This window comes from Charadrius vociferus, unplaced genomic scaffold, assembly GCF_000708025.1.
Source record: "Charadrius vociferus isolate BGI_N301 unplaced genomic scaffold, ASM70802v2 scaffold259, whole genome shotgun sequence".
Taxonomy (NCBI): Eukaryota; Metazoa; Chordata; class Aves; order Charadriiformes; family Charadriidae; genus Charadrius; species Charadrius vociferus.
The window spans coordinates 3,211,548-3,224,804 of NW_009661368.1; the positions used below are offsets into that span (position 1 = coordinate 3,211,548).

The following is a 13,257-nucleotide window of genomic DNA, read 5'->3' on the forward strand; positions in this document are numbered from 1 at the left end:
ATAAATAACATAAATCTAATTAATCCTTCTTTAATACTGTATTGCCACAACAATACTAGCATCCCCTCAAATATTCCAGAGTGGGTCTACACCTGCACAGGCTCTCTGGGAGGAACACGGCGGGAGTTGCAGGCACAGGGCATCGAGCCTTTTTTGTGGTTTGCCGTGATAAAAGGAAATAATTCAGGAACCAGTTTTCCAGGTTTGAAACCATATGACTGGCTGGATTTCTCAGCTGAAATCCCAGATTCTGGTTTTGTTGAGAAAGTAGTTTGTGGGATATTACAAAATAGCCAGTCAATATCAGACATGCAGCCATCAGATAAGAATCTCAGCCTTTGACTGTAATCAGCAAAATTTCGATTTGGAATGTATACACTGCGCGCTGTGCTGTAAGACCGCAATCGGCTGGACCTTTTGAGGTTGTCTACGCAATAACAAACATCTGCGCCTTTCTGGGTCGGGCAAGGGCTGGGAGATTAGGGGGCAACAAACTATTCAGGGGAAAGGTCCGACTGCCCTGGAGGGGAAATCCCGGCAAGAGCAGAGCTCGTCTTGCAGCCTTACTGTTACAGCCATTGCATATCTTTCAGGTGTTGTGTATGTGGGAGGTCCAGCGATATTACCACAGTTCATAAACCAGGATTATTAGATAGAAGTCCAGTGTTTGGAGGGATGGGAGGAAACATTCTGGAAAATAATGATTAGGGACTTCAATTACTCCTTAAAAAGATACTCCGCAGTGCCCTTCCTCGTGAAAGTGGGACTTTGTGACCTATCTCACGTTTTTCTTTGAAATCTGTGCTGCCAAGATAGCAGAGATCAGGTGGGGCAGCGAGCAGAGCCCCCTGCGGCTGAGAGCCAGGGACGGGAGAGGAGCTCATTGCCCAGCAGTGGTCCTCACCGCCACCCGCCGCACAGCCACTCGCTGTCCTTTTGCCTGGGACGGGACTCGTGGCTTATGCAAACTATCTTTTTGCTTTCTAGGAACGTTTTCTGTGCAACACATTTACTTTTACTGAGACACAGGCAGGGGACTGTTTATTCTTTTAATAATATGGTATATGGGCCTGACAACTGTGAATACTAAAGACCTGTAAATTGATGACATCTGCCTGTATTTCTGTTGGTAGATGCAAAATGCTGGTGTCTTAGAGTGATGGCAGGTTGAAACTATTACTTCAGAAATATCCTCAGGAAGACATATATATATGTATAGAACGTGTGCATGTGTCTATCCACTTTACACTTTAAATGTTGGTGGCCAACGCCCCAGGCGTAACAGCATCTGAAGGTTCGGAGAAGATTTATTTTCAGTTTAATTCCCACCCACGATCCCTATTATACAAGAGGAATTTTTTGTTTTGTTTTGTTTTGTTTTGTTTTGGTAGAAGATAAGCCCCTCGGTGCCATCAGCAGCACCCAGCCCTGCATACCACGCCGCGCATCGCAGGGCTGGATTCCTGACACTGAGCCTCTCGCCAGGGTTGGGCCACCCAGGCCTCCTGAGTCAGCCCCTAACAACGGCATTTTCTGGTTTGTTTTGGTTTTTGTGTCTTCAAACGCAATTTTGCAATTGCAGTTCTGGGGTAAAAGATCAGGGCGCTGTGATATACACCCATGTCCTCACATCGGTTTGGTATGAATGAAGGAGGACAAGTCTTATGAGGAACGACTGAGGGAACTGGGGGTGTTGAGCCTGGAGAAGAGGAGGCTGAGGGGAGACCTTATCACCCTCTACAACTACCTGAAAGGAGATTGCCGAGAGGTGGGGGCTGACCTCTTCTCCCTGGTGAAAAGTGATAGGACGAGAGGAAATGGATTCAAGTTATGTCAGGGGAGGTTTAGATTGGATATTAGGAAACATTTTTTCACTAAAAGGGTTATTAGACATTGGAACAGGCTGGCCAGGGGGGGAGTGCATCCCTGGAGGGGTTTAAAAAAAGGGTAGATGTGGTACTTGGGGACATCATTTAGAGGTGGTTTTGTCAGGGTAGGTTGATGGTTGGACTTGATGATCTTAAAGGTCCCTTCCAACCTCAGCGATTCTATGATTCTGTGATTCTAAGGGAACACGGTTTCCCATCGGGGTGCATGCAACCATTAAAAATAGCACAGAAATGGGAGTATGGCATTGATGAAAGTGTCTCTTAAGGAGTAGGAACGCAGATCATTCTTCTCCAGCTCGGTCTCTTGCCGACCAGTCACTGCTCTCTTGTTGGACTACAACTGCCAATATGGGGAGGAAGGACTTCCAGCGTATGAGACACTGGCTCAGATGTTTCCCCTACTCTGTCATCTTTTCAGCGAAATGGCTCTCATCTCACAGTTGTGGACTAATGAGCAAAATGACATTTACTGTTTTCTAAAAAAATATTTGGGGTTTGCTTAAACGTGTTCCTGCATCATTCTGGATTCTTTCACATATTTCTGTATTGCCTGTGTCAGGTTTTAACGTAGCCTAATGGTCACATTTCTGTGGATATGGAGTCTCATGTTCCTGTAATTTAATTATAATGCATGCCACTGAGTTGCAGGAGCTGTTGTCTTCAGAGGTCAAAGGTGTGTTCACACCAATGAGAGATGTTTTACACCACGTGTCCGATTTGCTTCTCCTTTTCACCTGTCTGGGAAGACAAATGATTCATCGCATAGTGCTGAAATATCTTATTCTTCTAATTTGGGCCAAGATTTAAAAGAGTGGTTACTCAAAAGCTTCTTTTTGAGCTGAAGAGAAAGATCTGTGCTGAGTGATTCTTTTTCAGCTCTTCTCTTCTGCAGTTTATTACAAGTATATTTGTGTAATTAGGGGGCCCAGTAGTAATGTTGTTAAAATACAAGCGGGCACATTTATTGTTTCCTCCAAAAGGAAACAACCAATCTCCAGCAGTTCTGGTTTTTCCCTGTCTCAACTGACCGTTTGCTGCTTTATGTAGCTAGCAGATTGTGAGGCTAAAGTTACTTCTTTTTTTTTTTTCCTATTTCTTTTTGTTAAAAAGAAGAAAAAAAATCCCCTCCTTTCTCTTAACAAACGCTGGATTTTTTAAGGATATGGTCAGAAAGGGGAACTTAAACTCAGCATGATGTTTATAGTGCCACACAAGCTTCAGCAAAAGTGATGTGCAGTACTCTTTATGAACATCTAAAAAGTCCCTGTGGGATTATAATTACTGCACAGTAATTAACAAATAAAAGTAGCAAGATTAAAATGTTCAGAATATTTTTAGCGATAGATGCAATTAAGTTTTAACCTTGAAAACCAGGGGAGGAACAGCTTGTGAGCATCGAGCATGTGGGTAGAACAGACACGATGAGGAATTGGTTCCTCTTAGTGGTGAATGATTATCATTCGTGGCATTATAGATACTTGGCTGGTGTACATGAGTTGTTAAAATACTGATACAGAAGTACCTGAACACTAGTAAAGCCAGAGTTCTGGTAAGCGCCAGAATTCTGGTAAACACCAGAATTCAGAATCTCTAAATTACAGTAATTTTTAATCTTCCATTTAAATTATAAACCTGAACTTGCTTTCCCTCGGGGTGCCGAAGGACTCGTTAAAGTCAGCGGGCGTTTCAGGGACACAGGCGGTGAAACACTGCCAGCCCCGTTCTTCATCCTCGCTCGGCGAGAAACTTGTCTCTCCATCAGAATTATAACTCCCAACTACTGATGCTGTATTATTTTATGAGCATTTTTTAGCAGTTCTCCCAGGGTTCTTCTGGTCTCTTTTAAAAAGTTTTACTGCCACTGTGCTGTGGGCAGAACAATTGGTAAAATCGGAGGACCGAGGCCGCCCCTCCGGTGCCAACGAAACGAGGTGACGGAAGGCAGGATTTGGCCCGGCGGCTCTAATAACAGAGTCAAAGCTCGACCTGATTTACAGCCCCCCGACCTTGGTACAGAGGCCGTGCCAGCTCCTCAGATGGTGCCAGTTGCGGTGACTTCACCGCTGGGGTGGCCTTGTGCCAGGTGGCTCCAGCTGAGGATGGTGCCTGGTGACATCAGGGGAGGTGCGCCGCGGAGCAGCATCGTGCGCCGGGAGGTTGCAGCCTGACGAAAGGAAACTTTTTGCTCATTTGAAAGGCGGTTGTGCACAAGAGACGAAACTTGAAAAAAACGATGGGCTTGCGAGATTATCAGCCCGCTCGGCGCGGCGGTGTTCCCTCGTCATAAAGAGCCTAAGGCGGCACTTGCTCGTTTTAATTATTATTTAGAGAAGCGGTGCCTTCCCTCTCCCCCTCCCTTTTTTTTTTTTTTTTAAAAAGGAAGGTTGCTTTTAAGAGCTTGCCATGAAGATCTAAGTTAAAGGATTTTCTCTACTACAAAGCCTGCATAGTTTCCCAGGCCAGGTGGACCCGATAGCACTGACTGCATGCTGAAAAATCTCATCCCCACCCTTCAGGCACTTTAATTGTAAGCCTTTCCAGATACACTGGATAAACACTGTCAAAATGAACCTGAAAGGGTTGCTGTTGTTGGTTTAGCCCTTAAATAATTACGAGTTTGTCTGTCTAATTACAGCATAATCTTGTTTAAACTTGGATGGCTATTTGCGGTACCTTTTAAATGAGGCGGAATCAGAAAGAGCGAAAAACTGAAAATGTACAATTCTGCTACTTTAAGGCAAGGAAAAAAGAATTTTTACTTCTGTAAAATTTGATTCAACCTGACAACAAAAGAGTCTAACTCGGAAGCTACTGCAGTAGGATAAAGATGATAAAGAATAGCGTGTGAGATGCAACAGAAACTTAATACTCTACAGATAAAATGTTTCTAACCGTTTAGCAATAGTTTAAGGTAATTTACGGGAAGACTTGAGTGACAAAGCACATTACTTGAAGTGCCTTTCCTTCACTAGGCACTTTCTAAATTCTTTCTTTCATTTCTTTACTCTCCGGAGACTTTTAAATCCAGTGAAGCAAAACAACACTTTGTTTGTTGGTATAGCGCAGGGCTGGCACAGATGGCAGACACTGCACCTGTTCCAATAAAAGGGGAAAATTGAGAGATAAACCATAGCACTCATTAAGAGGAATCTACTGAAACATGAACAATTTGTATTTTGAATATCCTCCAGGAATAAAAGGAGAAATACATAAACAGACCTTGTTTTCACCCTCATTGGTTAAAAATATATTTGTTTAAAGGGAATTTCACATTTGTTTCACGTACAAAGACAGTACATACCACTAAAGAAACTATGATTATGCTTGAATTTCTTTTAAGACAGCAAATGATTTTATCTAGCTACTCTTTTAAAGAAAAAAAATCTTTGGCAGTTTTAATCGAATCAGTTAATCCCCCTATTCCTTAGCTGTGGCAGCTTTTTCTTCTTTTACATTTTCTCATGCTGAGTAGTATCACATTCTTACAATCTATTTCATGATGATCAGAACAGCAACATAAACAAAACTCCTTCTGCTCGTCTATTAATAAATAGCTAAAATCGTGGGAGGTGGGGGGGAACCATAGAACTGTTTGGATAGTTAGCAACAAAATTCACTGCAAAATAGTTTTTTCTAGGCAGAAGGAATATGCTACGCGATGTCTGATAGATTATTAAAAAATCTTAACTGAGAAGAAACATTAAGTAACAGCTACTCAAAGGATAAATTTCTCCCAACGTTTGCCTTGATCATCAGTGGCTGTGTTGTTCAGCATCTCATATATCTCTCTCTCTTTCTCTCACACATACACACACAAGCATTAAATACAAAATGTCATGAAAATTCCTAAGTATCATTTAATGTTGGCAGCCCTGCACTGTAAAGTCATTTATATAAAACTGTGGTTGGCAGCTCTCACTCTTCCATGGGAACAAATTAACATTGGCATTCCAAACACAGGAAAGTAAGGAAATTAGAAACACAGCTTATATTTGGCCAGTGCTTTGAAATACTGTACCATGCTACTGATGTCAATTAATGAAAAGCAGAATTTTGCGGAGAGGGTCTGGTTTTGAAACACATTAACACACGTTAAACATGTTTGCACAGGAACTGGATTGTAAGCATCTTGGTTCCAAAACAATAAAGCAATTACACTAAAACTTGTAGTCTCAAAGTTGCCATTAATTCAATCCACTCAATCTGGATCACTAAAGGATTTGCACTGACTTCAAGATGTCGTCGACACAAAGGTTTAAAAGAAGGCGCGAGGCACGGTATTGTGGGGCTCGCACCCAAGATGCTCTTACATTACCTGCTGTAAATCAGGTGCATTTATGTATAAAGAATGGAATGGTAAAATGTATACCCAAATAAAGGGGGTCTTGGCAAACTTTGTAGTTTTCATCAACAAAACAAGCATTTCTGAAAGAGATATTTGAGTTAGAATCGGTTCAAACTTCGCTACCTCCCACCTTTTTCTTAGCAAAGATGTTTACTGACAAAATCTTAAACACTTCTGGTTTTCACATGTACACCAAAAAAAATCTAGATGGCAGTTTATCTCCTGGCACAACTCCACTGACTTCAGTGGAATTACTCCAGCACGGAATTTGGCCCCGCAGCCTTTACAACACACTGTTTATTTGTACTGTGATTCAGATATTTTGATACCAGGAATCTTTCATCACTGAAGTTTCTCCACAAGAAATATGTCTCGTATTAAGAAATATCAGTTTCACATTTTTGTCAAACATTATTTGTTAAATTCTGTTTGTTGCAAAGATGGGAATTCAGCTGTAGTTCAACAACATGAATCGGGCTAATAATGATAAGCAGTGACTAATAGGAGCTAGTTCGTGTTTTGATTATTTGCAGTGAAGGAAGCCTCCCTCAAAAACAATTTCAAGATTAGGAGAGAAAACCGTTTGAAGCTCGAGCAGAAACTACTGCACGCTCATTATTTCAACACAGGGGCATTTCTTTGGCCCAATGCTGTTCTCAATTGTGCTAGTGTAAATCAAGAGGGAGTTTATGGGAATTACTTTGGACGTACAGTTGTATAAATGAGACCGTAGGGCCAGCTTCAGGAGAAATTTGACAATTTACACCAATGAAGACCTCGCCAAGAATTTTCTCATGGGTTTCCATTTTCCAAACATATGCATGTGCAGAACTTTATCCATGCGATTAGTCCTTGTGAGTACTCCCATTTACTTCAAACAGTTGTAGAACGAAAATCTTCATCCTGAAACTAATTTAAACAGCTCGCTCATGTCTTTAGAAGTTCCTTCCCTTTAGAGAAGAAATATATACATACAATAGCATATATTTTTTTTTATATAGATGTATATAAAATATATTTATAGTTAATTCATGTGAGTGTTTTGATGTAGGCCCCAGAGAGGAGGACTGTACCACTGGAAAGGGCTTAAAATATCGTGGTCTCTTAATGCTGCGTATCAACAGGTAGTCTCTTTATCTGGCATGCTATCAAAATTTGCTTACTTGTGCTCTGGCTCAGATGACTTCATCCATCATTGCAACTTCTCACTGGTATTCATCCATTCAGAACAATTTAGAGGCATAAAACTAAATGTGTTATCATTTTAACCACAAATTAACAGTTTCCATATAAATATTAGCATTTCCTCACTTGGTTCGAGGATAGAAGCCATAATGGCACTAACAGTATATTTGATTTAAACTAATTAAAAACAGAGGCTCTTGCAATTTAATATATTGATTTTACCAGTGGGACTTAAATCTTTTATAATAAGTGTACACAGCTGCACCGCTCACCCACCGCCACTTTTAAACCTAATCCCTGCATTCCTCCTGACAATAACATGACAGGATCCACACATCCCAGTATTAGCCTTAACCCCAGTGACACTGCCAGAATGTATTAAACTAAAACATCACAGTGTCCTATTTAAAAGGAGCCTGTCAACAGCTCCGACTCGGCTTTAACAGTTATAATCTTTTATTTTAATTAATGTTTCCAACCACTCGTGCAACCTTCTTTCACACATCTCACCCCCCCCACCCAAAAATGTGTTTTGAGCTTATTTACAGGCAAAAACGTAACGCCTGGTTTCATGCTGTCTGCCCAGAGGCTGTTAAACCTCCTTTGCCAAAGGAGCGCCGGGGGGGGGATGCACACGCACACACACACGCACACACAACACACAACACACACACAAGGAAAACCGCCGGGGAGCAGCGCTGGGGTGGGAGCAGGTCCTGCACGCTTCACTTGTGCCCAACTCCCGTTACAAGCATCACAAGATCTGGCCATCAGGGCTTGTCTCCTTCAAAGCACTTGACAAGCCCTTGTGTTTTGCCTTTTAAACTATGGTTCCCGGAGGGGGCTTCGCCTCCCCGGGACAGCCTGTGTGGGAACGCAGGACAGACCCCGCTTCGGGGATAAAGGCGCCGCAGAAGCGTGCGAGCGTATGGGGACGATGTCCACGTCCTTTTTCCTTGCAGGAGGACATCTGTCCTCAGCTGCTCCCTTCTCTGCTACCACCGTGCCTGTATGGCGGATGTAAATAGTTCCTGTTGTGTTCTGCCATTTTGCACCTGAAAATTAGGAAATTAATTCATTTCTCTCTAGAACAGGTCCGCACGTTCAAAGAATACCCGGCGGTTATTTGCTGCAGCGTCACCGTACTTCATACCTTTAGTTTGCTGCAAGCTCTCTACCTTAGCTAAGCTTATACCACCGAGGGTTGCACATATCCATACTGTCCCAAACAATTACAGCATGTACCTGTTCAGGCTTGAGAGCTTATAACTGCGCTAGGTGGAGGAGGAAAAAAAAGAAAAGAAAAAAAAAAGGCGAGGGCTTGGCCTAATGTATGGACAAAGCATGTGATCATGGCCAGGCATCCCGGGCTAGCATTTAATCTGCTTTGTTTCAAGTGGGAAATATGTGAAGATCAAATAAGTTCAAATCCAGGTCAAATATCCTTGAAAATCTTTGATTTATATAAGCAGGAAAATGAGGTTTAAAAGAAGTGATTATGAAAGGGTTACTAAAAACACAGCTGTACGCGTACTCTTATATCTGAGGCTCTCCAAAGAAAAACTGTGTGACATCTATATTAACCTTTGGCTGTACACCAATGAAGGCCTGTAGTGAGCTGGAATGCGAGGCAGCCCCTTCCAAATTTTAACACAAGCCAGGTTACAGCTGCAAATGCCTGCAGCCCGTGCTCACTTTATAAAGTATTCCCCGAAGGAAATTTTTTAACTGTTATAGAATCTTTTTCTAATACCCTACAGTGTTAAAGCCTGTTATTAAAGGGCAAAGAGATGGTTCTCTATGCCAAACACTTGTCAACAAAAAGGATAGCCAGATGGTATGAAATAAAAGGAAACTTGGGGGCTCTTCAGCTTCTTGATTTACATTAACAAAAGCCACTTTCATGTGCTCCTTCCAAGAATGACTAATTTCCCCCCCCCCCCTTACTTTTTGCCAGGATTAAACAACGTTGTTCATTTTATAATCAACCACGAGACAAATTAACAAATTGCATATCACTTGTGCCGACTCTTTTAAAAAATATTCTAAGCAAGTCTGTTTACCAAGGCAAGATCACCCACATAAGGACAACTCGATTATTTTTAGTCGAGGGGTCTAAGTAATCTAGAGGATGTTTACTCCTTAGTTGCTGTTTATAAACTTGAAATTAAACTTGTGCAAAAAAAGCTTTGCATTTTTTCAGTTCCTAAAATGTATCAGTTTGTAAACTGTACTTGGACAGGATCTGAAACGGAATTCCAGCTACTGAAATTATAGTAATAAATTTTATAAAATTAGCCAGTAATTAACTGACTAACTTGGTCAGACCACTGTGGCTAAATTCCCTTTTAATTTACATGTAACTTCATTCTTGACAGAAATCCATTCCCCATCCATCTTAGCACAGGTGTAAGCTAAGACAAAATGTAGCCTGTGAATTAACTGGTTATAAATCTAAATCTAATTAATTGTCAAGATTTTACAGTAACATTGCATGCTTAATACAAAGCTCCCTGCAACGTAACCCTGACATGGAGCACCTGTATTCTGGTTCCTCCCTACCAAGACCCAGTATAAATTCTCTGGAATAAACATACACAGAACCTCCATAGAAATCAAGGGGGGGATTCTTGGGTTATTTTTGCTATGTAGCCCAGTAAATCTTACAATGTAAATCTTTTCTTTTTCTTTCTTAAATATTTTTTCCTCTACAGTTGTACGACTAAATAGACGAAGAATATGAATAAAGCAAAAAAAAAAAAAAAAAAAAAAGTGGGTTTGTAGATTAGCATTTGGAAGCCTGGAATAACGTGTTTTATTTCTTGAAATTTAAAAGTATTATTTCTCTACTCACTTTTACTTCCTCCATTCTAAGATGAAACATACTATGCTGTGACACTTCCTCATTGTGATGGCTCTCGTATAGTAATAAAAGCCTACCTGTGAAATGCAACGCTCGCAGAGTATCCCTTACAAAACTAGGACACAGTTTACTACAGGCTGCATTTAGCAATTCAGCTCTGCTTTAAAAGGGATCATTGTCGAAAGTCCCCCCAAAAATATCAGTTCTACAATAGGATCTTCTAATTTTCCCTGAACGTCACAGAAAACTGTACGTCTCAAAGCAGGTGTTGTATTTGACTATATACGGGAGTGAGTGGCTGGTCTAATTCACTAAAGCGTCCGTAAACAAGCCTGTCTTTGTCCTATAAAGATGAAAGAACCGATGAGTATAATGGGATGAAAGGTGTGCACAGTGATGAAGAAAGCTATTAGAGATCTATGTCCTTTTTAAACTTGTCCTGGCATGCACTGTTGACAAGGGAACAAAACAGCACAGACAAACCTCCGAAATGTGCCTTGCTGGTAATAATTCCACCTGTCCTTCCTAAAGCTACTGGATTTTACCTGCGCTCTTACTACCCACTGACCACGCTAACAGCAATTAATAAAGCGATAATTAAGTATTTTGCAGAAAGAACGCTTTTGGCTTTCTGAGCCGGCTACAAAAGCCAGCAGGTCGAAAGGAATGAATATACCCACTATGGTCATCACATCGCATCAGGATGTCGATTATCGATTACGTCCAGTTTGTACAGGTGTAACCTGCTCGGTAAGCAGTTCTCACTTAGAAACAGACACGTGCAAAACGTAATTTGTATTTCACAGTTTATGCATCAATTCCATTCATTCGTATTCAACAAAATGAGGAACTTGAACATTAATTCCTTTTATGTAAAATTTCCAGGGGCTGCAAAGGTGACTTTTCCTTACACAGGACGGGAGCGCTGCAGTTTCGCTGATGAAAGTTATGCAGTAAATATCTACAGCCCAGGAGCAGAGCTGCTTCCCCAGGGCTAAACTCCCTTCCATTAGGTACTTACATGTTTCACAAAGGTTCTCTCCTTTCTACCGAATTGGAAACGGAAGCGTGAATTTCCCTATTGTTATTTCAACATCCTTTGTCTTCTGTTGGGGGCTCTCCCCGCACTCTGGTTGTACATGGTGTAGGACCCAAGAACCACAGAGAACGATGTTAGCGAGATCCCTCTTATCTCTAAAGTCAAATATTTGACCGCCACTGGTACTTTTGGCTGCTCAAATATTTGATTTTAAATGTATCATTGCTGATCGGCTTAAGTATCTAGCAGCGATTAGCCAACCACTGTAATTCCAAATGGAAAGCACCAGCGCGCTCAGAGAGCGCAGCCCCCGGGCCAGATGTAATGCAGAGCTTCCCGCTGGGAAGCTTATGGTAGTTAATAAGAAGATGCGGCTCATGCAAACTAGAGATCTCCCACAGCGTCCCGTGTCTCCCTATCGTGCAAGAATTGTGCCAGGATGGCTACCGTCTCTAATAATTATTAACGTGTGTCACGGAACCTTTACAGCTACTGATCTTTTTCAGTTAGTTAAAGTGCCGGGATTAGAGAGGTGGTGATTTAGGTGGTGATTTAATCTTTGTTGCCTCTGAAGTCCCAGACAGTGGAAGTGTCCAGAACAGTGACATCCATAAAGGCGTTAATGGATTTACTGGCGATGCGGGTGTCTGTAATCCCTAGCAGGTTACGTGCCAGAGATGGGTTCCTCTTGCTCTTTGCATGTCCCTTTGTGTGGGACAAAGTTTGAGTTGATCTTGTTTTGGAAATACTATTCAGATTCTGTCTTGAACGTGCAGAGACCCAATCTGTACGTGTGGTGGTTTCAGAGGGGCACATGACAAGGTCTAAAAATGGATGGAGTGAACCAGGGTCTGTAATTACCTATTTAAAATAGAATGCTCATCCCGACAATGTTTTACTCAAATCCGGCCAAGTCGGTCCACACGGGTGTGCAATCTACAGCAAGCAAATAGAAATCAGATTGGGCCGTGGCATCCAATTAGAGAGGCCTAGCAAGCCGCATACAAAGCATGCCAACTTGCGTATCATTTGCATAAACCCATCCACATGTGCTTGTGAAAAGAGGCGAGTTAGCTGCATACACTGGGGTCAACAGAAAAAGCTGCAGGAGTAAATAAGGATTTACTGTGGAATCCCTCGCAAGCCATTAGGAAAACATGTGTGAGGAGCTCGGCCCCTTTGGCTGAGGGAGCGCGGCACTGGGATGCCGCGGGGAACTATCCGTCTAGGCAGCCCTGATGGCTCTGCAGCCAGCACCAGCACCAGCCTGGCGCTGGGAGCCGTGCTGGGACCTGTGGTCCTGCCTGGGTTTCGCATCTTCCTTGGTGGTGCGGGATGGGGAACAGCCCTGCTAATCGTCCTGTTCAACTCCTACCTGCAAATCCGATTTCTGAGGTGCGGTGGGTAGCTATCAAAGGGAGAAGACGACAAAGAACTTAGTGTGTCTGTGCGCGGGGTGGTGTGCGGCGAGAGCTTGTGGCTGTCCAAATGCTGTGACGGCAAGTCAGAGTGCTCTCCGCATTGCGGCCATTTAATTACCGCCTCGCAAAGCAGCCTCCTTTCCAAGGGCCGCTACCTGCCCTTCCTCGCCCCAGTGGGCTGCCACCCATCCGACCCGCTGCAGAAACAGCTCCCTACCGGGGCCACCTGCGCCACCAGCCCCTGCCCTCCCGCCGGTGGCCAGGGCCCTGCTCCAGCCTCCCCACCCCGGCACGGTTCTCCCGCCCGGTCATCCAGGCCGCCGCCTCGCCGAGGGCAGGCACTCACCCAAGTTGACGAAGCTCATGACCATGTCAGCCTCGGTGAGGAAGTTGCTGTCCTGCAGGCTGGCCAGGGGTGGCCCCTGGGTGCTGAAGATGGGCTTGTAGGGGTAGGAGAAGCCCTCGCCCTCCTCAGCGGCGGCCCCCGCCGCCCCCTCCTCCACGGACATGGCATT

General features: G+C 43.1%; 1 protein-coding gene across 1 annotated transcript in view; it reads right to left on the minus strand.

The window, feature by feature from the left end:
- BMP7 (bone morphogenetic protein 7) overlaps positions 1–13,257 on the minus strand; it is a gene marked incomplete at its 5' end in the record, with an annotated part of 46,560 nt that extends 33,303 nt beyond the window's left edge. The window contains one exon of the mRNA XM_009893503.1: positions 13,089–13,257. Within this exon, the coding sequence (XP_009891805.1) occupies positions 13,089–13,257 (169 nt within the window). The remainder of the gene's footprint in view (positions 1–13,088) is intronic.